Source organism: Sinocyclocheilus grahami, unplaced genomic scaffold (assembly GCF_001515645.1).
Source record: "Sinocyclocheilus grahami isolate Dianchi unplaced genomic scaffold, SAMN03320097.WGS_v1.1 scaffold173.1, whole genome shotgun sequence".
In the NCBI taxonomy this organism is placed as follows: domain Eukaryota; kingdom Metazoa; phylum Chordata; class Actinopteri; order Cypriniformes; family Cyprinidae; genus Sinocyclocheilus; species Sinocyclocheilus grahami.
The window spans coordinates 949,399-971,037 of record NW_015505352.1 but is presented as its reverse complement, the minus strand read 5'-3'; the positions used below and the strand labels follow the sequence as shown (position 1 = coordinate 971,037).

The 21,639-nt window shown below is 35.9% G+C and overlaps 3 protein-coding genes across 5 annotated transcripts; 2 read left to right on the top strand and 1 right to left on the bottom strand.

Moving 5' to 3' along the window:
- Positions 1-1,718: 1,718 nt before the first annotated feature.
- Positions 1,719-5,562, bottom strand: crtap (cartilage associated protein). Its single transcript, XM_016283371.1, has 7 exons — positions 4,781-5,562; positions 4,167-4,316; positions 3,186-3,357; positions 2,967-3,095; positions 2,704-2,849; positions 2,526-2,609; positions 1,719-2,244 (listed from the first exon to the last, which is right to left on the bottom strand). The coding sequence occupies exons 1-7, from the start codon at positions 5,237-5,239 to the stop codon at positions 2,194-2,196; spliced, it is 1,191 nt and encodes a 396-aa protein (XP_016138857.1). The 5' UTR covers positions 5,240-5,562; the 3' UTR covers positions 1,719-2,193.
- Positions 5,563-5,781: 219 nt separating this feature from the next.
- On the top strand, positions 5,782-13,588 carry fkbp9 (FKBP prolyl isomerase 9). The gene is made up of 10 exons (XM_016283316.1): positions 5,782-6,352; positions 7,231-7,376; positions 8,040-8,229; positions 9,159-9,304; positions 9,392-9,581; positions 9,658-9,803; positions 9,890-10,076; positions 10,223-10,368; positions 12,871-13,034; positions 13,128-13,588. Exons 1-10 carry the CDS (start codon positions 6,150-6,152, stop codon positions 13,305-13,307), a joined length of 1,698 nt encoding a protein of 565 aa, XP_016138802.1. The 5' UTR covers positions 5,782-6,149; the 3' UTR covers positions 13,308-13,588.
- A 1,060-nt stretch (positions 13,589-14,648) lies between these two features.
- Positions 14,649-20,092, top strand: sytl1 (synaptotagmin-like 1). Of its 3 annotated transcripts, none has more exons than XM_016283313.1 (15): positions 14,649-14,833; positions 15,767-15,909; positions 15,989-16,131; positions 16,225-16,390; positions 16,797-16,851; positions 16,939-16,969; positions 17,078-17,142; positions 17,222-17,311; positions 17,398-17,564; positions 17,830-17,932; positions 18,044-18,205; positions 18,297-18,375; positions 19,235-19,349; positions 19,426-19,625; positions 19,695-20,092. In XM_016283313.1, exons 2-15 carry the CDS (start codon positions 15,794-15,796, stop codon positions 19,835-19,837), a joined length of 1,635 nt encoding a protein of 544 aa, XP_016138799.1. In that variant the 5' UTR covers positions 14,649-14,833; positions 15,767-15,793; the 3' UTR covers positions 19,838-20,092. The 3 variants fall into 3 exon arrangements, 2 of the variants coding, with proteins under 2 accessions (XP_016138799.1, XP_016138801.1); XM_016283315.1 differs by having other exon boundaries at positions 14,650-14,833; positions 19,250-19,349; XR_001610098.1 differs by lacking the exon at positions 19,235-19,349 and having other exon boundaries at positions 14,650-14,833; positions 19,695-19,776.
- Positions 20,093-21,639: the final 1,547 nt, after the last annotated feature.

Here is a 21,639-nt window from a genome sequence, read left to right as displayed (position 1 = left end):
AACAAACACAAATCAGATATGTCTAGAATCACTTTTTAGTTCAATTGTCATACTGAAATCAAACATATAGTATGCTATTTTTAGATAATATTAATAATAGGTAATTAAGTGTAGTAAAGCCATTTATTTCTAGGTGTTGTTAGAGCAAATGTAGCATTTTTATATTGTTTGATTGAATTATAAATGAAGAAAAGTGAAGTAAAACTTCATGAATGCTGCAGGGTCATCGACTGACAGTATTAACATTATCTAACTGTTTGGGTATTTTTGATTGTTGGCTGTTGTTGTTGTTGTCTTTTAATATGTTTTCCAGCCCTGACATCTCTATTTAGCAGAGAAGCTAGCACAGTCTTATTTTACATTAGCCATTTAGAGGATGCTTTTATCCAAAGATACTTACAAATGATGAGAATCACAAGCAATTGATCATGCAAGAGCCAAAACACTTGCATTTACTTGCAAAATAATCTCATTTCTAGATCAATAAATCAGTTCCAGTTGGCTGCTGTAGATATATTTAAAGCTACAGTGGATAAACACATGAACTGCTTACCATAAAATTGGTAATTTGCTATTTTGAGGTAAATGTGGCTATTGGAACTATTTTATTTGCTCCGATATCTTCTGAAAGTTATTTTCTGAACTGTAAAGTGTTTTTATTGTGATGTGGAACTGTGAGACTTCATAATCTTTGTTTTATTAATCTGTAATCATTTCAATTCCATTTGAAGCTAAAACTGCTTGATAATATCAACATTACACTGTAGCAATGTCAGTTAGATGTGACATGAGGGTATCTGACTAAACATAGCTGTGAAAAACTAACGGAACCTTAACCAATAAATTACTTTAGGGGGAAAATGGCCGCTCTAGTCTTCCTTGGTGTCAACATTACTTAAATTGGCGTAAAAAAAACATTTCCTTCCTAAAATAAGACTGCAAACATTTGCGTAGCGTTGCCAGGTGTCTCTGTGTGTGTAAGAGCAGCAGAGCCAAACCTGATATCACAAAAGAGGGACATGTTTTCTGTGTCTATGCTGTCGTTTTTACCACAAAACAAAGACGAAACACTCAGAAACACTCCTGCATACAAATACTCACACAGCGGGAGAACAGAGACTTGTTTAAATGTGTTTGAACATGGAGTATCTGTGCAGTTTATCACACCATAGTAGGAAAAACCCACAGAGAAAAGGAAAGAAGGGGTGGGGAATGAGGAACGAGAGAAGTGGAGGGAGTCGGGATTAAAAAATGACCGTCCACATGCACTCTTAAAATTCGAGTGTTTTGCTTAAGGTCCAGTGTTTAGTCTTTTGCTATTATATTTAGTCTGAATGTTTACTGCTTTTAAGGGCAGGCAATACTGGTTCAGCCTTCGAAATAGACAAGTTTGTTTGATTTCTTCTACGCAGCACCATTTTACACAAATTTTGAATAATAGCCAAGTGAACATTTGTGAAGTTATCAACAACAACATATTAGTGCCAACATTTGGTCCAAACAGATTGTGAGGCTTGGCATTACCAAAAAAAAGGCAAAGCTCAGGATCTTAAAGTAAGCCAGTCCTTCTGAAATGCCAAATACACAAATCCTCCACCAGAAGGAGGATTGTACAAAGATAGTGTAACACTTGAGGTAACAAAAATGAATTGAAACAATACAGATATAGAAAATGTCTGATGAGTTAGCCAGTATTTCACAGCACAAAAGTGGTGAGGTTAAGCATTTTCATCCATATTATTTATTACGGCAGCATCCACATCTGTCAGAAAGTCAGAAAAGCCAAAAAGTACATTTTCAGTGTTTAACCAGTTCTTGGGGCTCAATTCTGCCTGGATATCTTCGCATGGTAACAACATTGCTTGGGTTGTATTCAATATAGAAAAGCATTCCTTATTAAAACAATCCAACCAACAAAATAAAAACACATCATTGTTTTCTCTGAGATACAGTAAACTGACAGGGACTAATATTCAAAATTATAATCTTTTGGCTTGTGGTGCATAATCTGTACTTACATGTGCAAATATAAGTACACATTTTAGTACAGATGTGTACAGTAAAAAGATATCAACACTTCCAGTCACCAACCCCGGCCTAAATAAATACAAGAACAAAAATGGTACAGTATGGAGAATACCTTTATGGTCTTTTTCACAATGTTTTCATTTCAGTGCAAATAAAATCATTTTCTTATTCATCCCCAGCATCAAGATATTCATCAAGAAACTCTAAGACTTCACCCTGAAAGACAAAAATGGTTGGAGGAAGAGTTAGAGAGAGAATAACAGTATATCGTTGATACTAAAATTACACTGCGCTGTAAATAAATAAGCATATAAACACTTTCATTTATGTGACGCAGTAAACGGCTCAGAGTAAATCGATAAGCATAGTGCGCACCCAAGTGGCCAAAACTCACACAGCACGCATTCAGCACTACGAATATTTGAAAAACACCTTCATGTTTGTGAATATTCAGCAAGCATCCAAATAACCCATGCACAAACACTCTCATCTCTCACCTCATCATCTGACAGTAACTTCTGTTTGGCAAATTCTAGCATCTGCAGCTGTAGCGTTGTCTGATTGTGGTACCGTACTGCTTCCTGTCATGTGAGAATGCATTATAAGTACAACATCAACTATCTAAATGAAAATAAATGCATTTATTCATTATTTACCATGATGTGAGACACCTACCGCTCTAGGGAAGAAATCCTCATCAGTCAGGCCAAATTTTTCTCTGTGGTACCGATAATAATCCACATTATTCTTCATCACCTCATCACTGGGATCAAAGAGCATGTAGCTGGCCACACACGGTACAGCGTTCTTCAGATCATTCACTGAAATGAGAATGAAGGAGAGACACTTTTGAATGGAAGCGTATGTTTCATATGTCAGTTATTCACATTCATGGTTCACGTAAGTAGTTATGTAAACAGAGAACTTTCTAGACTTACATTTATAATAAGCAAACTGGAGGTAGTGGTACATGGTTGCCACAAATTTCTCAACAACAAATCCACCTACAACCGGCGTTAGCTCGCTTTCACAGCGTACCTTTCTCTCCAGAACTTCTGTGTAATGATCTAAAGACAAAAACAGATATGTTATGTTTCAGCTAAAGTTACAAAGGATCTCAGAGGCAGACATGACAAGAGCAGCAGGTATATGCCAACCTGCAATGGACGGGTAAAAGTCTTTGAAGTCTTTGATCTGTCTGGATCCCTCTGACGCGGCGATGCACTCATCATACACTTTGAAAAAGTCTCTCAGTGCCAGCTCCATATCTGACACTGACGTTCTGAAGTTATCACCATTGTATGCCCGCACGGCCCGAATAAACAACGTCTGAATAAAAAGAACCGGCATTAACCATGTGTAACTGTAAACTACAACACTGTTTATTACATTCAACAGACGTATTGCAGTTGTATACATTTACCTGAGCTTAGATTACACAAATGTAGACATATATTATTATAGGTAAATATTATATATGCACTACTGCTTAAAAAGTTTGGGGTCTTGACATTTTTTTATGTTTTAAAGTCTCTTATGCTCGTCAAGGCTGCATTCATTTGCTACAAATTACAGTAAATAAGTAATATTGTGAAACTTTTTTAGAATTTAAATGACCTGCTTCTAATTTTATAGATTTTAAAATGTGTATTCATTCCTGTGATGGCAAAGCTTTAGTATCACACCCTTCAGAAATCATTCTTATATGTTGATTTGGTGGTCAAGAAACATTTCTTATTATAATCAATGTTGAAAACAGTTGTGCTGCGTAATATTTTTTCTCAAGATTCTTTGACAAAGAGTAGTTCAAAAGAACAGCATTTATTTAAACTAGAAATATGTTAAAATTATAAATGTCTTTGATCAATTTAATACATACTTGCTGAACAAAAGATGTGTTAATCATACTGCCCCCAAATTTTGAACAGTGATGTTCTTATGTTGTTTATTGAATTGAATTACTATCAGCATATCTGAAAGAAAATTTGAATTTGAATACTAACATGAATTTCAGGATTTCTTAGTATTTCTTAGTATTTAGTTTGACCCCATTTTGCTTTAATCAAGCTGCATTAACAAGAAGATTAACATAAGGATTTTATTTCCTTTTATTCAGTGTTTTGTGTATGCGGTCTCACCTCATATGACTTGGTCTCCAGGTCTTTCATATGCTCATCAGCTCCAGGTAAACTCTTGTAATAGTTCATGTTCCTCTGCATCATCTCATCATCAGGATGCTTCAAGAGGAATGTGTATGCTGCAGATACAGCTTTGGCCACATTATCGCTCTGGAATAATTCATAATAATCCATTTTGTCAGACATTTCCAAACCAAAACTCTACACATAAATATATTCAAACAAATCATGGTACCAAAATGGTAAAGCCACTGATTTTTTTTTGCCATGTACCATAGTATGTTATTCTTTTGACATGGTATTTTGTTAATATCATGGATTTTTCCACATGCACTTGTACAATGCATAGCACATGATAGTATTCTTTGAAGTAGGCTACTTTGAAATACCATGTATTTTGATATATGGTACACGGTTAGTACCATGGTATTACCATCTAATACAATCTACACAACGAAAAAGAGCAAAAATCAACCATCGTACTACCATGTTTTTCACTGTGAACCATCTGCAGTCCTATTATTCCCATGCTACAGTATTGCAAAGCTCTCACTTACCCTTAAACTAGCTTTATAAATAATTGTTGATGTAATGAGAGAAAGTAGTAGACTCACTTTGAAGTAAGCAAACTGCAGGTACTTGTAGGGTTCCCGTTTCTCAAACTCCTCGATGGTTTCACGGCTGGGGAGCGTCTGTCTGAAGGCAGGTAAGCCCTGCTTGCATCGCTTCAGACACTGAGCTCGCTTCATCACGTTACCGAAGGCGTGCAACTCGGGGAAGTCTCTGAAGCGCGTCTCGTCGTCGAGGCGCACCGTGCTGCAGTTGAGGTTACAGAAGGCCTCGCTGTCCCTGAGCAGCCGGTACAGCCGGAGACTCATCTCCAGAAACTCCACGCTCTCGGGCCACTTCTCCTCACTGTACTGGTCTAAAGCGTGTCGGTACGCCGAGTCCAGGGGCATAAGCTCGTGCCGTGGAAAACTGCGAAAATTGTATTTCTCATACTGCGCAAGAACGCAAAAAGAAAAACAGAATAAAAGAAATGCAAGCCCGAGGCAGTGCGATGAGGAGGCCATGGTCCCGTATGGGAATCCCAAAGTACGCAGGGGTGTTAGAGTACAAGACCCGCCCGCTCCGCAGCCTCTCCACGTCCCCAAAGTAAGTCAGAACGCACCCTTCCCCCAGGCAGCTAAAAACATTACCGATTTACTAAAATATATTTATTTATTCGTCAAATCCCACCGGTAGCATTTTGAAGGGCCTAAAAGAGTATATAGTTAACTATGAAAGTTCACACTCTTGATTTGTGAACTTTTTCATGGCTGCTGTAAGTTAGCTAGACAACCAGAACAGTATAGTTGTGTCCAAACCCCGCAAGGAACCATACATGTCATTATATAACTTAGATACAACATCTGGTGTAGCCTAAATATCATATAATTTAATCATTTGATAATTTATTATAACATTTTTCACATTATATAGACTGCAAATTATTGTTTTATTCATTAGGCTAAAATAAAACTAAAGTGAATGGATGCATTTAGGTGTAAGAAGAAGTTGTATCTGAAATTTGTATAATATATGCATTTATCAAAACGTACTAAACTATAATAAGGAGACATATGATCATCATTCTGATGTAATGAATATAACGTTTAAAAGGGCCTGTTGCACTGCTCGGTGGGACATCTATAATGACATGCTCTCGTAAACCCCCATCATAAAGCGCAAGCCGCCCCTCTCTGTGCCACGTAGAAAGCATTCCAGCCTCTAGGCCTGCATTTCCGCATTTTCCTTACAAAACAGAGCCCTTTCCTGCGCATTCTCCATGTAAAGAGACACCGGAGTCATAGGAAGAAGTTCGAGGGAGTTTGAGGATCCATCCACCACGTCTACACACTTGCCGTCTCAACTACAGTGAGCGAGAGGGTTCGGGGAGACTGCTGCAGCGCCCGAAAGCACTTTGCAAAACACAAACGGAAGATGATACGGTTAACGGTTCAGATGATTCTCCTGGCTTTCCTAGTGACTTTCGTGGCGTGCAACCCGCCGCCGTTACCGTTAGATGACATCGTGATTGAGAAAACGTTCACTCCGGATCGCTGCGACCGGATGGTCAAGTCTGGAGACTTTGTTCGCTATCATTACATCGGCATGTTCCCCGATGGAAAGAAGTTTGACTCTAGGTTAGTGCAAAATGCATGGTTGACCTCCATTGTTCATCTTCTCATCTGGCCTAAAGCCATTTGCGTTTGCAGAGTTTACAGTCTGTGGAGCGCACAGCCACGCAGGCAGAGCAGACGGGACTTGCTCAATTACTATGAACGTTTACTAATGCGAAAGCAAAAGTCATATACATTTACAGCTGATTTAAAACAGGCTAACATTTTGTAAATTTTAATATGGTCATTTTCATAATGCTTAATGAAAGGGCATATTTTTCAGCTTTTTAAAAGAAATTTTCAATTTCGAAATTGATGACTGGAGTATATTGTACAAGAAAATACTGTTTCAGTCTTTCTTCTTCAAAATTTCATGTTTAATTCAGTTACATGGTGTTTCTTTTTAATTAATTGTGAAATTTACTAGCAGTTTGTGAGTGAAAAATATTTTTCAGTGTAGATTTAATTTATTTAATTTTTCAAGTAAAATTGAAACATAATTATTGCATTATTTTTTTTTTTTGCAAATGTATTATTGCACAAAATTATTATTGCACTAACCTAATTTTAATTTAAATTAATTTCTTACTAAGAAAGACATCTTTTTTTAAAGACACATTTACATGAGAAGCAAATTGTATGAGATAATAACTAAGGCTTTTCAGACAATATATTTTAAATAAAGTTTATTGTTCTTAACCCACTGGCAAATATTTAAATTAAAAATACTGTTTAAGCTCACTAGATTTTGATAGATAAATGTTTAATGCAAGAAAATTATTCAATTATTTGCCTATATATATATATATATATATATATATACTGTATGTGTGTGTATATAAATGTGTGTATCAGATTTTAAAGACATTTTTACTGATGTTTGTTGATATGTGTGTTTGCAGTTATGACCGTAGCACCACCTATAATGTGTTTGTTGGCCAGAAGCAGTTGATTGCTGGGATGGACAAAGCTTTAGTGGGCATGTGTGTTAATGAAAGATGGATGATCAAAATCCCTCCACAGCTTGCTTACGGAAAGGATGGTCACGGTAAATGCACTTTTTAAAAACACAGCTCTCTTTTTACCACTTCATGCGTGAATGTCTGTCAGTGTAGGTGCCATCAGCACATTTACATTTAAATAGCCACATACCACTAGGTAACATGCTAATGCATGAAACTCACTGAGACCTACAATACCCATGATTCTCCTGGACTCCTGCTGGAGGAGCATGGCATCTCCAGGTGGAGAGAGAGAGAGAGGGGGGAAGTTGAACAGACTGGGGTGTGAACTCCCAAAGGGAGTGATCCTAAGAAGAATGTTGAGCCATGTCCACTTGTCAGAACTAGTTGTGAAAATAGTGTGTGTCTGCCCAATTCAGCTGCAGGAGACACAGACAGATGTGTATAATTTAACTGCACATATATACAACAGACTTAAATTATAAGTAATCTCAGATGCATTCATCTCATGATCAGCTCTTTCAGTAAAATACACAATACACAGCATGGCACACTTCCCCTTGTTTTATTGTAGTGAGCAAACAACAACTAATAATAATGCAGCCTTTATAGTAAACACAAAGTCTAAAGCATTTATTGTCCTTCTTTAGAGTAGCTGGTTTTAATCATGCTTCAGTGGGCAGATTTCAAAGCTGCCAAGCTGGTTTGGTTTTTATTTCTCACAGTATTTTTATGTCATTCCTTGTCAGGTGACAACATCCCCGCAGATTCCATCCTTCACTTTGATGTGTTAATGTTGGACATTTGGAACACAGAGGACAAGGTGCAGATAAAGACCTACCATAAGCCAGAGAGCTGTGGCCGCACTGTACAAGTGTCTGATTATATCCGTTACCACTACAATGGTACTCTGCTCGATGGCACGCTGTTCGACTCCAGGTGAGATGAGTCATTTGGACCTCAAAAAAAGAGGGGATAAAAAAAAAAAGATAGATAGATAGATAGATATGTTTAGTAACTCAATTTTTATATTGAATAACTTTTATTACAAATATTATATTGAATAAACACTTATTACACATTATTGCCAGTTCGGTTTTTGCTTAGCCAACAATAGTTCCACAGCCGCCGTGTTACAACAGCGAGGGAATGTTTTGAATGTTTATGAACAGATCAGTTAGCCCAATGATTCAATGACTCATTCATTTCAAGTCCTTTGAAGGAAGGCATTAAATGACTCATATAGACAGTCACATGAAAGAGCCACAAAAAATCCCTATCACTAATGACAGTTTTATTTGTTTATTTAAATAAAAATAAAAAAACAATAAAATTAAATAGGATTAAAATAATATAATAAAAAATTGATTGCAATAAATAAATATTAAAAATAGATAAATAAATAATGAATCTAACAGGACTATAATGAGTATAAAAATAACAATGCAAGTTAATAGAAACAAAACCTTTTCCAAAAAATATTTAACACATATTTATCTTTTTTTTTCATAGTATACATTAGGTCTTTATACACTCTTGGACCTCTTGACCAATCAGGTTCGAGAACTAACAGCACAATAATGTGTGCATGCAATATATGGTGTATATGTGAAATATTAAAAAAATGTAAAATATTTTTTAAGAATTCATCTAAAAATTATTGATAATTAATTTATAAACATATAATTAAACATGAACATATTTCATTTTTGGACATAAATAGGTTAAAACATCTTAATCTGAATTCTTATGATTATTTTTTTTATTTATTTATTATTAATTGAGGAAAATATTTATATCATTGAAACAAATGTGTGGATATCTGAATTTTATGTAATTATTAGTAATTCTGATTCTTTTATTTGCAGTCACACACGTATGCGCACTTATGACACTTACGTGGGGATTGGCTGGCTCATTGCGGGAATGGACCAGGGGCTTTTGGAAATGTGTGTGGGAGAAAAACGCATCATCACCTTGCCACCTTTCCTTGGCTATGGAGAGAATGGAGATGGTGAGAGTCATTTTATTAGAAATATATACTAACAATACTTGTGCATTCAAAATAAGCATTACAACATCCAGTTATCTCCATTTACAGGAAGTGACATCCCCGCTCAGGCCTCTCTGGTGTTTGATGTGGTTCTGCTGGACCTTCATAACCCCAAAGATGAAATCACGGTAGAGGTGCAAAGCCTTCCAGATCACTGTCCACGCAAGAGTGTAGTAGGAGACTTCATGCGTTACCATTATAACGGATCCCTGTTGGATGGCACATTCTTTGACTCCAGGTAAAAACCCTTGATTTGAACAGAAACTGTTTTTAAAGTGATATATAGTGCACTTATGCTTTTGTTTATGTTTCAGTTACTCGAGGAATCGCACATATGACACTTACATCGGTAAAGGCTATGTGATCGCAGGCATGGACCAAGGACTCCTGGGTGTGTGTATTGGAGAGCACAGGAGGATTGTTATCCCACCTCACCTGGCATATGGAGAAGAGGGCACAGGTGTGTGCTGATCAGTCCTTTTATAGTCAAAAGAACATGAGGTTAGCCTTTATCTCTGTACTAATCCCTTCTATCTCCTCTTACAGGAACTAAGATCCCTGGCTCAGCTGTGCTGGTGTTTGTTGTCCACATTATTGATTTCCACAACCCATCTGATACAGTTGAGATCACCAGTGTGAAGCCAGAGAACTGCAGCAACAATACAAAACGTGGTGACTTTGTCAAATACCACTACAACGCCACTCTCATGGACGGCACTTACATTGGCTCCACGTGCGTTTCAATTATACGTTTATGTGTCGTGTTGTTTTGGCATGCGTCTAATTTAACATTACAAGTATTTGATAATGAACAAACGGTTTATATTTAAGAAATTTTATGGAATTCATGTTTTCCCTTGCGTCTGTTTGTAACTGCAGGCACACCTTTGGTAAGACATATGATGTGGTTCTGGGGGCTGGACAGGTGGTCATAGGCATGGAACAAGGCCTTATAGGAATGTGTGTCGGAGAGAAGCGTAAGCTAGTCATTCCACCTCACCTTGCCTATGGAGAGAGGGGAGTAGGTAAGACATCCTCTCACAGACACAAAAACAAATTTTATATATATATATATATATATATATATATATATATATATATATATAGAGGGGGGGTGTCTAGAGCTGTATAAATTAATCAAATTTCTAATCGCAATTACAATTATGGCTGCCACAATTACGTAATCGTTCAAAGTGGCAATTAATCGTTCAAAGCCCACTTATGTTATTCTGCACGCTTAATATATGTTTTTTTCTTTCTACATGTTATCTTAAGGGTTTTTCCATCGTTTTAGTTTTAGTATAACATTATAATACCATTTCTATTTTTATAATTTAAAGAAGAAACCAATCCGATATATATTTGACATTTGAGGCTTAATACTATAGAAAAGCACTAAAGGTTTTTCAGTTAGAGTGTTTTCAGCTTGTTTATTTTCATATAAAAATACGGCATTCAGTTGCATCAAACAATGGTATAAACAACATTCAAAGTAAATTGTGATAATTGTAATTAATAATCGCAATTACAATTTCAAGGAAATAATCGACAATTATGATTTTTGTCATAATTGTGCAGCCCTAGGTGTAACGATACACGTATTCGTATTGAACCATTCGGTACAAGGCTTTCGGTTCGGTATACATTACAAACCGAATGATTCGTAGGACTAATCCTATTACAGCATATTATCCTATTAGGTTAGACTAGTGAGAGTGCGTATAGAAAGTGCGTTCTTTCACTGCATGATTCAGTCTATTAAAATGCATTTAGAATGATCACAAAATTCAAGATATGGGGGCAGAAAATGTATATATTTACATAATTTTATATAGTTAATCAATATCACAGAAGAGTGCCGTTTTTTCTCTCCAAAAATCAGCATGATTACAAATGATTTTTACAACAGTTCAATAAGCAAGAATTTAATTAATAGACTTACGTTTTAGATAGCATATTGCCTGTTTTTGCTCAACTTCGCCAACAAAAATAATTCCAAATACAGCCGCAGCACGTCTCTGAGCAACATGACAGTGTTTCGTTCCTGAATGAATCACCCGTTTAAATGATTCAGTTCAATCGCAATGACTCACTTCTTAACAGTGACTTGCTGCCACCTACTGGCGGGGTTAATTTTACATTTTAAGTATCTTAATTTTTTTATTAATTTCAAACATCAGTTGCCAACGTTTTATGTTTAAAATATCAAAACATTATTTATGCATTTGTAACTGCAGGTTAAAGCATTACATGTCCCTCAGAGCTGCATTAAACAGAGTGTAAATGCATCTAAATGCCATTCAGATGCAACTTCTATGTTTCCTCTGCATTGCAAAGATGAATTTTGTCAATACTGACTCCATTTGCTTGGTAAGAGCCCAAATGTCTTATTGACTGATTAAATGTAAAAAAAAAATTGACTCAAAAGGTGATGCACACTTTTAGAAAAAAAAAGGCTTTATAAAGATAAAGAATGCCCATAAAAGATCAAAATCAATTTAAACTTATTGGAAAAGATTAATCTGCTACATGACAATAGGCTATATCAGCTGGAATACTTCAAACCGGAGCTGTTTTTGTTTTAAATGCTGCTAAGAAGACACCCCAGAAGATGGGTCAAGTATAGCTCCATCATTGTTCAAAGTAAAAAATTAGTATTGGGTAACACTTTACAATATAAAAGTTCCATTTGTTAACATTAGTTAACTAGAATAATTAACATGAACAAACAATGAAAAAACATTTTTTTATTAATATTTATGTACCTTAGTTAATGTTAGTTTCAACATTTAATAATACATTATTAAAATCAAAATACGTATCTGTTAATATTATTTAATGGACCTGAGCCAACATGAACTAACAATGAACAGTTGCATTTTTATTAAAGATGAATAAATACTTTAACAAATGAATTGCTCATTGTAAGTTAATGTTAGTTTAATGTTAGTTAAAACATTCAAAAGAAATGTGACCTTTTCTAAATTTTATGATATAATTTCTGGTGCTGAATTCATTCACTAAAAGAACCAGCTCATAGGACTCATTTGCTCGTGAGTCAAACTGGTCAGGACTCACGCTGTATGTTTGTGCAGGAAACACTGTTTATCCTCGGAGCAAAATATCAGATGCCTTTTATTTGTCAAATAAAAATGTTATGTTACATGTGTGTAATGTAAAATGAAGTGTTAAAATGTTATGTTAATGTTAAACATGTTATGACAATGCTTAGCTGTACTGCTGGCTTCCTGATTTTTTTTTTATTGCAATTTGTGGTGGACCCACCAGAGAGAGCCAAAGTAAATTCCTCTAACAACCTACTCAGCTAAACTAACAATTTAGTTGCTGATGTATTGATATTCAGTGAGGTATTTGCTGAATTCGAAACTGCATATTTGAATACTACTCTTACTATTTTTGCCATTTCTTTCTGTGGCAGTAACAGTAAGAATAGTATGCTTGTATATTTAGTTCAAACCTCCATATTTCCCACAAAAATAGATTATTAAGCACTATTTCTTGCTCAGATGGGGAGGTCCCTGGAAGTGCTGTGCTGGTGTTTGATGTTGAGTTGGTGGACCTTGAGGAAGGCCTTCCTGAAGGCTACATGTTTGTGTGGAACAGCGATGTCACACCCAACCTATTCAGTGAGATGGACAAAAACAAAGATGCACAAGTGGACGCTACTGAGGTATATTGTTTTATATTGTAAGTGCATGCTTAGCATTACATCTCCAAAATGTTTATTAAGCTAATTTTTCCATTGTCTGTCCCTTCCATACAGTTTTCAGATTACATCTTCCAGCAGGTAAAAGAGGGCAAAGGTCGTCTGGCGCCAGGTTTTGACCCGCAGCGCATCATAGAGAATATGTACGATAACCAGGACCGCAACAAGGATGGGCGAATCACAGAGGATGAGTTTAAACTCAAGGCAGATGAAGCAGCCGCTCATGATGAGTTGTGAGGCTGGACTCGGGGATGGAGGGTTGGGATCGGTCATCTTGTGGTCGAATATTATAAATGGGAAGGGTATAAAGATTCTGAATTTGCCAGTGAAGTGTCTCTCAGTAATGTTATTGACTTTAGATGTTTGTCTGAGAGGTGTGTGCATGTGTGAATGTGCATAATTGTGTTTATATATGATTTTTGTTTGTACAGGTCTCTGAATGTTTGTAAGAGTCTGGAGTGATACAAATGTGCAAAATATTACTTTGTAAAAAATCCCTTAAATAAACACATTACAATCCCCAAAGTGTTATTTCAGTATTTCTCTAAATCGCTATTTTATTAGAACTTTAAAAATATTGCTTAACATAAGTCATGCTCAGTGTTTCTTCAGCCTAATCCAAAACCTTGTAGTTTCCTCTTAAAGTGAACAGCTGCAAAACAACCACAATTTAAGGTTTTAGCTTGTGGATTGACAAGCTGAAATGCAATATGCTGAAAAGGAAGTTTGTTATCCGAGCATAATATTGATGAACTTTTGAGCTTTGATTGTTTTCTTCATGATTGAGCATGTCCATTCTGATATGTTCCTGATAATGTTCCTTCAGTCTTAGCAAATAAGAATAGCACTAAAGCAGTCACTACATGGCTCAATGAACAATGCTTAGGCATAACATGAGCGTCTAAGTGTCTGTGTCTGTGTTTTTATAATCCTTTGAACGTGTGTCGGTGTGTGTTTAGTAGGTGTGGGCTGATAGAGACTCCAAACCGGAACTGACTGTAACAGACTAACAGACATGAGTACTATGCATACACAAATGTAACTTTTCTGTCCCATAGACAAAATAAATAAAATAAAAATTGTGTACAAAATATGCATATAAATAAGAATTGCTGTCCTCAACAATGCTGTCATTACCAATATTGTCAAGCATTTAAAAAATATTAACCTAAGCATTATTCCAAATTTTTTTTTAAATTCAGAAACAATCCATTTCTTTTCATTTTTTAATAAGTACAAAGTTAATTGAGTGCTAGTTAAATTGGTGTGTTAAATTCAAGGCTTATTTTTCCAAAAAGAGAGAAATATGTGAACATTACATCACACAGGCTACATACATACAATCCACGCCGTCACACATTACACCAAAAACGTTGATTTTAAAAAAAGTAGTCCAATGTGCCCCAAATGACATGAAAAGCGATACATCTTTATGCTGAAATACCACACAAAAGTAATACTGCCAGGCTTTTTTTTTACTGACTAGCTATCACAATACCCTAATGACAAGAGAGAGAGAGAGGTGAGGGAGAGAGACATACATAACATGCTGTGTGAACGTGAAGTGATTAGTAAAATAAGTGCATACTCGGTGAAGTGTGAGAATCCGGTTCGTATTTTGCTCTGTGCCTGAGGGCGGGTGTGAGAGTGCCAGTCCGGCCAAATCAGACACAAGCGAGTGCGTGTTTAGAAACAACCAACAACGAAACTTGACAGAAAAACTACGAGAATGGCCGAGCCAGAAGACATTAGATGAGGAAAAGGTATTACATTTTGTTGTTTAAGTCAACACCAATTGCTTCTTCTCTTTCTTTTTCACGATTGAATTTGGTTCAAGTGAATTTGGTTGACAGGTGCGTCCTCGAGTGTTGGACATTGAGTCTTTAGCAGCTTGATATAAAGTGCATTATAATAAGTTTATGTTTACGTTATATGTGGAAGTAGATATAACACTTGGCCTTAGTGAAGTGGTAATTTTTTGTTTACTTTTGTCTTGTTTGTCACTGTTTGTTGTGCGCGTGCGCGATTCAAGCATCGTTTCACATAGCTGAATTAAACCTTTCCTGATATTCGTTAACATTTATAGTGGAAATGACAAAGTGGTTTGGAAAACAAATCTATTTGGTTTACTATTTTCTTTATTTAATATCGTTACGGTAGGATTTAGAGAGTTATAGTAGGAGAAAGTTGATGTGTGGTAATATTAAAGATGACATTTTGGGCTAAACTAAAACAAATCTAAAAAAAAAAAAAAAAAAAGCATTGGAAATGTAATAATCTCTAACGATTTTGTTGACGATATTAATGTAACAGTACTTTTATTTAATCATTTATTTACTATTTACTTTTACGAAAACATTCAAACGAAATATTAAAGAGTATCATTGAGCTGTTCACACGCCTATGTTTTTTCCCCTAGTTTTAGGGAAATTTCTTATCTCTATATTTCATCTGGAGAACATTAATAAAAATTGAATGCAGGTTGGAGCATTAAGGAATTTTATAATTTCGTGCAATTAAAAGAATACATCTGATACTACAATAACAACTTTCAATCTTTTATTGTTAGTTGTTTATTTTTTATTCTCTCATTAGTGCATTCGTGATTACCAAAACTAGTTCAATTCCCACATTTCCATCTGCAACTCTTGGGTGTGGTTTCTCAAAAATCTCATCTAAATCATCTTAATAACCAGGTGTGATCAGTGTGAGGTGTGCCTGTAATGGAAGGGGAACCTTTCCTAGATCTGTGTCACCTGACTGAGGTGGAGCAGACTGTAATTCTCAGTGTTCTGCAGAGAGATGCTGAACTACGCAACAAAGAGGAAGGGAGAATACAGTCAGTGTGTATACAATACTAAACATATTTGGCAAATATAAGTTCTATGAGCAATGCAGGATGAAATGCTTGTTTTCAGGAAACTGCAGCAGACGGTGTCAGATCCTGTCCGTCTGCGCTCTCTCTCGGGCGCTTGGTTTCATGAAGTGCGTGCTAAGAGATATCAGAAGGGAGGAGCTGATGTTGTTCATGCCTCTATACGCCATAAGAGGCGTGAAAAAGGTCACATGATCTCTTAGTCATTTCTATAGTGTAGTGTTTATGTATTTGTGTGTTGTCTCACCCAACACTCTGTTTTTTGTTTTATTTCTGTAGATATACCTCTGACGGCAATATTTGCTGAAGAAAAAGGTAACTCTTCTCAACTACATGAGCAGCAAGAGGAAGACAAAAGTACAGAGAGAGAATTGCAGGAAAATATAAGTGTAAGAGAGGATGACAATGGCCAGGAAGAGAAGGAAAGAGAAAAAGATGGGGAAAGGTTGGTGCAAATTTTGGTGTCATCTCTCTACTTGGGACTGAATAAACTGAATGGATCTAAACAGTCTGTATATTAGTATGAGTATACAAATCCATACATGCAGGGTGCATGGTCATATTTCAGTATTGAATGAGAAACAGGCAATTATGTGTGATTAAAATGCTGTTTAAACATCTAATACAGTTGAAAACTCTTTTGGGTCTCATTTACTAGCTTTGTACGCAAGTACAATATGTGGGTAAAGCGTGTGTATGAACATGTTAGCATGCAATCATGATTTGTTTATTCTATGTCTGAAATCATACATTTTGAATTATCGTTTTTCCCCCTGTGCAAATATTACTTGCAATCATTTATTAGTTTAAATATGTTCCACTGTCTTGCTTTGCGATTACTTTCTTTTTAGTTGCATTCCTGTGGTTACCCCTGAACAACAATCCAGGACTAAACACATCACAAAGGTCAATTTACATTTTAGATTACATTATATGCTTGTGAAATATGTGCTACTGCATGTGAGATATTTCTAATGTTCTTGCTTTTAACAGAAAAATGCAGCAAAAGAAAATTGTCTTAAAGGTAAAATAAACTATACTGGTAGGCAAATCATCTGATAAATGACGAAAGACAAAATATAAATGTATCTAAACTCCACTCTGCTTACTTCACTTTTCCTTCATGCTCCAGAAAGTGTTGGAGAGTCTGAGGACAAAGAGAGGAGAATTTTGCCGAGTACATCACCATCTCTGCAGGTCTGTTTGGCAAAGCCAGTTGTTCAGATACACACATCCCTAAAAAAAATATTTGTATTATGTGTGTGTGTTTCGGTAGATCGACTCAGAGGGGGACATGGACTCTGGCAGCACTGAACTAGACTATACTAGGTTTGGGTCAGTTAGCAGCTTGACCTCCCATCATATGGTAAGATGCACTCTCAAGCACAACACTTGACCTTCTGCACCAGTGAAGTTTTGAAGGTGTAAACGGTCCAGTTTCTGTGTGGGTAGATGAATGGCAGTTTGATGAGCCTGTACAGTGTGGGCGATTTCGGGGATGTTGTAGTATCAGGGCAGATCCTGTTCTCGTTGCAGTATGACGTCAAGAAAGAGGAGCTTCATGTGCACATAATACGCTGCCAAGATCTTGCGCCGGCCCGTAAAAATCGATCGGACCCGTAAGTATACTTGACTGTGGTCATTTTCAGTCAGTCATAACTATCAACTATTTATGAAAGCAGTCAAGCTACATTTAATATTATTATCAAACAACAGTGACAACAACAATGGTGCTTAATATTTCTGTGAAAACCGTTATACATGTTTTCAGGATTATTTTGATGAATAGAAAGTTTAAAAGAACAGCATTTATTTGAAATAGAAATCTTTTGAAACATTGCAAATATTTTTGCTATCATGTCTTTATCCTTCTCTTAAACACAGATACGTTAAAGTTTACCTTCTCCCTGACAACACATCCCGCAGTAAGAAAAAAACTGCAGTGAAGAGGAAAACATTAAATCCAGTCTATGATGAAACCATGAAAGTCAGTTTTAATCATTTATTATTTCACAAATTATTCCTATGCATTTAAAATACATGATCAAACTTACAGTAATTATTTCTCCACTCAACTATGAAATGTTGCCTATACCAGTACAGAGTGCGGAGACTGGACCTCCAGGCTCGTGTGCTGAGTATGTCAATCTGGCACATGGAGAGAATGAGGAGAAACCTCTTCCTGGGGGAGGTGGAAGTGAGGCTGGCTCAGTGGGACTGGAGCCAGAGCCAACCAACATGGCACAACCTCCAGCCAAGAGTAAGGCCATTTCAAAGATGATCTGATATCTTTAATGAATTAAACATGTGTTAGTCAGATTCTCATCATGAGAGTCTTTCTCTTATTGTAGGTTAAGTTAAGTCCAGATGACATCATCAGCAGAGGAACCATTCTGTTCTCAATTAAGTTTGTACCTCCAGGTTCAGAGGGTGAGTCTGAACAGACACTTCATATTTACAATCTCTATATCCGCATTTATATGCAGGGCCATTGATAAAATAAGTGTGGCTCATTATTAATTTATTATGCACGGGCCCACTCCTCCCTCAATAAAAGGCTATATTGCAGAGCAAATAGTAGTAAAGCAAATTTTTTTTATCAGGTATCCCCCTTTCATAAAAAATATTTACTTGAAGCACCCCCTGAGTTATGTTGATATTTTAATAATTTAACAATGCATTCCCAAATTCACAGTAATGCAGGTTAAAAAATGAAACATTTAATCTTTTTAAGTGTTTTTTTTGTTTGTTTTGTCAGAAATTTGTCATATTTTGCAAAGCATTGTAAATTCTGTTGCTGAAAACAGGCAGAGAGAATGTTTTATATTATCATTCTTTATTGTTTTTATATATCATCATCATCATTATTATTATTGTTGTTGTTAAGTCTAAATATAAAAAATGAAGACCAAATATATTACTGCTTAATAACACAGTTAAATATAATATAAATGGCATTTTTATTTAAATTATTTTTAATAAAAAGGAACAGAATAATATTTGAAAATCATAAAAAAATACATTTTAATTGCAATGCAAGTTACAAACTACCAGTTGCAATACTAATGTTCATTTAATTATTCATTTTCAAATGTGAAACCCTCAAGCTTTCATTTTTAGTAGAAAATAAATTATTTGTTGTTTAGTTGACAACACATTTGTAAACGCTTCTGGTTACAAATCTGATAAAATGCACAAAAATGTTGATATGTATCAGACTAACTTTCAGTCTTTAGTGATTTCACTAAGCCATACTGTGATTTCAATTTTATTTTGATTTATTGTACAGCTCTGTTTATTTTAGGAAGTGGTTGTCCACCGACTGGTGAGCTCCATATTTGGTTGAGGGAGATTGTTGGTCTACTTCCCACTAAACGTGGCGCACCTAGTACATATGTGAAAAGGTGTGGACACATTCATAGTAGTTTGTCTGTTTTTTGTTATTTCCTGAGCACATCAGTATGGTTTGTGTTTGTACAGTGTGGTATTACCAGATGAGAGTGGCGTCAGTGGCCAGCAGACTCGGGTGTTGCGAGGATCTGTCAACCCAGTGTTCAACCACACCATGGTTTATGACGGGTTTCAGTCTAGCGACCTTATTCAGGCCTGTGCAGAGATAACGGTCTGGAATCCACATCCCCCCAGCTGTCTGGGTGGAGTACGACTCAGCACAGGCTCAGGTAACACAGATTTGAACATAATATACTTAGAATATATACATAGCTGAGAGTTGTGTTCATATGTTGCAGGTGTGAGTTACGGTCAGGCTGTCTGCTGGATGGACTCAACAGAAGATGAGATTAGTGTGTGGTCAAGTGTGATTCAGAGCCCCAACAGCTGGGTGGACACCAGTCTACCAATCAGAACCAATTTACAGCTCTGTTCTGATTGAACTTTGTTTAACCTATTCACCCTGTGACTTTGGTTATGTAACATTCTGGAATACACCACACAACTTTTCCCCAATCTATGACCTAGTTTGTAGTCTGGATGGGTTGAAGCTAGTCGGCAAAAATCAGAGCCAGTCTGCAACTTTTGGATGTTGGAGTTGACAGATTTCACAGAACATTGTGTAGTATGTAATGGGCACAAACTATGGTTTTTAGCTTCAGACTATGACTCCATCCAGTTTGAGGATATCAAATATGTTTTTATATTTTGAGCCAATTTTAGAACACGGTGTATGACTGTGTTTTTTAGCGGTGTATGACATGACCTAACTGACTTAACACCATTCACCTCCAACCACGGTAGCAATCGCTACAGGACAGAAATTAGATCACCCGCCTTTACATAAAATGGAGCAAATTCTATAAGAGGAATGGAAACAAATGATACATTTTGCATAGTGGATTTGTTAGAAAAAAAAATAAATTAGTATGTTGCCAAATAATATGATACAGTTTGGTTTACTTTTTTTTCTGATTAAGTGTTTTTGCTAGAATTTGCTAGTGTCATGCAAATCTAGAGGGGAATGAGAATTCGTTGTCAAACTTTAACTGTCCTCTTATGAGAATAATGGTATTTTCATCTTTCTGCTTGTGGTCTCATTGTGACACTGAAGGTCAAGCCACAAATGTAATGAAATACTAACTGCTGATTAAAACCTCACATTTTGTCTTTAATTAAATGCACATTGCATCAGTTTTACAAAAAAAAATATCAAAGCGGTATATATTATTGTACATATTTTTGTGTCAGACTGTTTGATAATCCGTTTTGAAACAAGTGTTTATTTTTACTTGCATTAGGATGAATTAAAAAATAGATTTATAAAATGAAAAGAGACATTCTATGTAATTGTGATGTGTTAAATGTTATTGCATTCCATTTATTTAACTTGGCCTACATTTTTTCTGCCTGTGGCAGTATCAAACATTTCTGCACAGTTACTTCCCGTCTCCCATTTTAGTTTTGTTTTCCCACTGTGTGTGCCTGTCAACTTCAAGCATAGCATTTATTTGACCAATGAAAATGAGGTAGCAGGAATGCTAAGGTAGCTAGCTTGAAGCCAGTGGGCTGTCGCTAAGAACAGAGGATCTAGTCCGGTCACATCAGACACGGATGGGCAGTATTTCAGATCCATGTATTTAAAATACGTATTTGAAATACATTTTGTATTTTAAAGCCTTTGGAAAAAAATCTAATGTATTTTGTATTTAAATACATTTAAGATTAGTATTTTTGTATTTTCAAATTACATAAAACAAAATAAAAATACTTGGTGCCAGTCAACCTCTTGATCAAACCTTGAGGGTGTATTGGGAACAACAGGAGAAGGGGTTAAGGACACACAGGAAGCTGTTGTAGAATACCTAAAGGTTGTAGGGATATATTATAGGATTTTTTTAAATTTATTTTTTTATCACTATGTTATGTAATGTGGTAACACTATTTTAAGGTGTTCTTGTTACACGTGTTACATGTAATTACTATTATAATAACAATTTATTATGCATAATTACATGCAAGTAATCCTAAAACGAACCCTAACCATACAGTAAGTATATGTAGTTAATTAATATTGCTCAGTAATTAAATGTATAATTACACTGTAACAAGGACACCTTAAAATAAAGTGTAACCAGTGATGTAATCAAATCACAGTCCACGGTACATACTCCGGTACAGAAGGTGGCGGTAAGCACCTGATAAATCATGGCTGTAATCCGCCATAAAACTAGAAGAAGAAGA

Coding starts and splice junctions, on each gene's coding strand:
- fkbp9 (XM_016283316.1), top strand. CDS start 6,150: ATGATACGGTTAACGGTTCAGATGATTCTCCTGGCTTTCCTAGTGACT. Junction 9,804..9,889: donor ATATGGAGAAGAGGGCACAG/GTGTGTGCTGAT, acceptor CTCCTCTTACAG/GAACTAAGATCCCTGGCTCA. Junction 13,035..13,127: donor CACAAGTGGACGCTACTGAG/GTATATTGTTTT, acceptor CCTTCCATACAG/TTTTCAGATTACATCTTCCA.
- crtap (XM_016283371.1), bottom strand. CDS start 5,239: ATGGCCTCCTCATCGCACTGCCTCGGGCTTGCATTTCTTTTATTCTGT. Junction 4,317..4,780: donor TGCAGTTTGCTTACTTCAAA/GTGAGTCTACTA, acceptor GAATTATTCCAG/AGCGATAATGTGGCCAAAGC. Junction 2,245..2,525: donor AGTTACTGTCAGATGATGAG/GTGAGAGATGAG, acceptor TTTGTCTTTCAG/GGTGAAGTCTTAGAGTTTCT.
- sytl1 (XM_016283313.1), top strand. CDS start 15,794: ATGGAAGGGGAACCTTTCCTAGATCTGTGTCACCTGACTGAGGTGGAG. Junction 16,132..16,224: donor CCATAAGAGGCGTGAAAAAG/GTCACATGATCT, acceptor TTATTTCTGTAG/ATATACCTCTGACGGCAATA. Junction 18,376..19,234: donor TGTACCTCCAGGTTCAGAGG/GTGAGTCTGAAC, acceptor TTTATTGTACAG/CTCTGTTTATTTTAGGAAGT.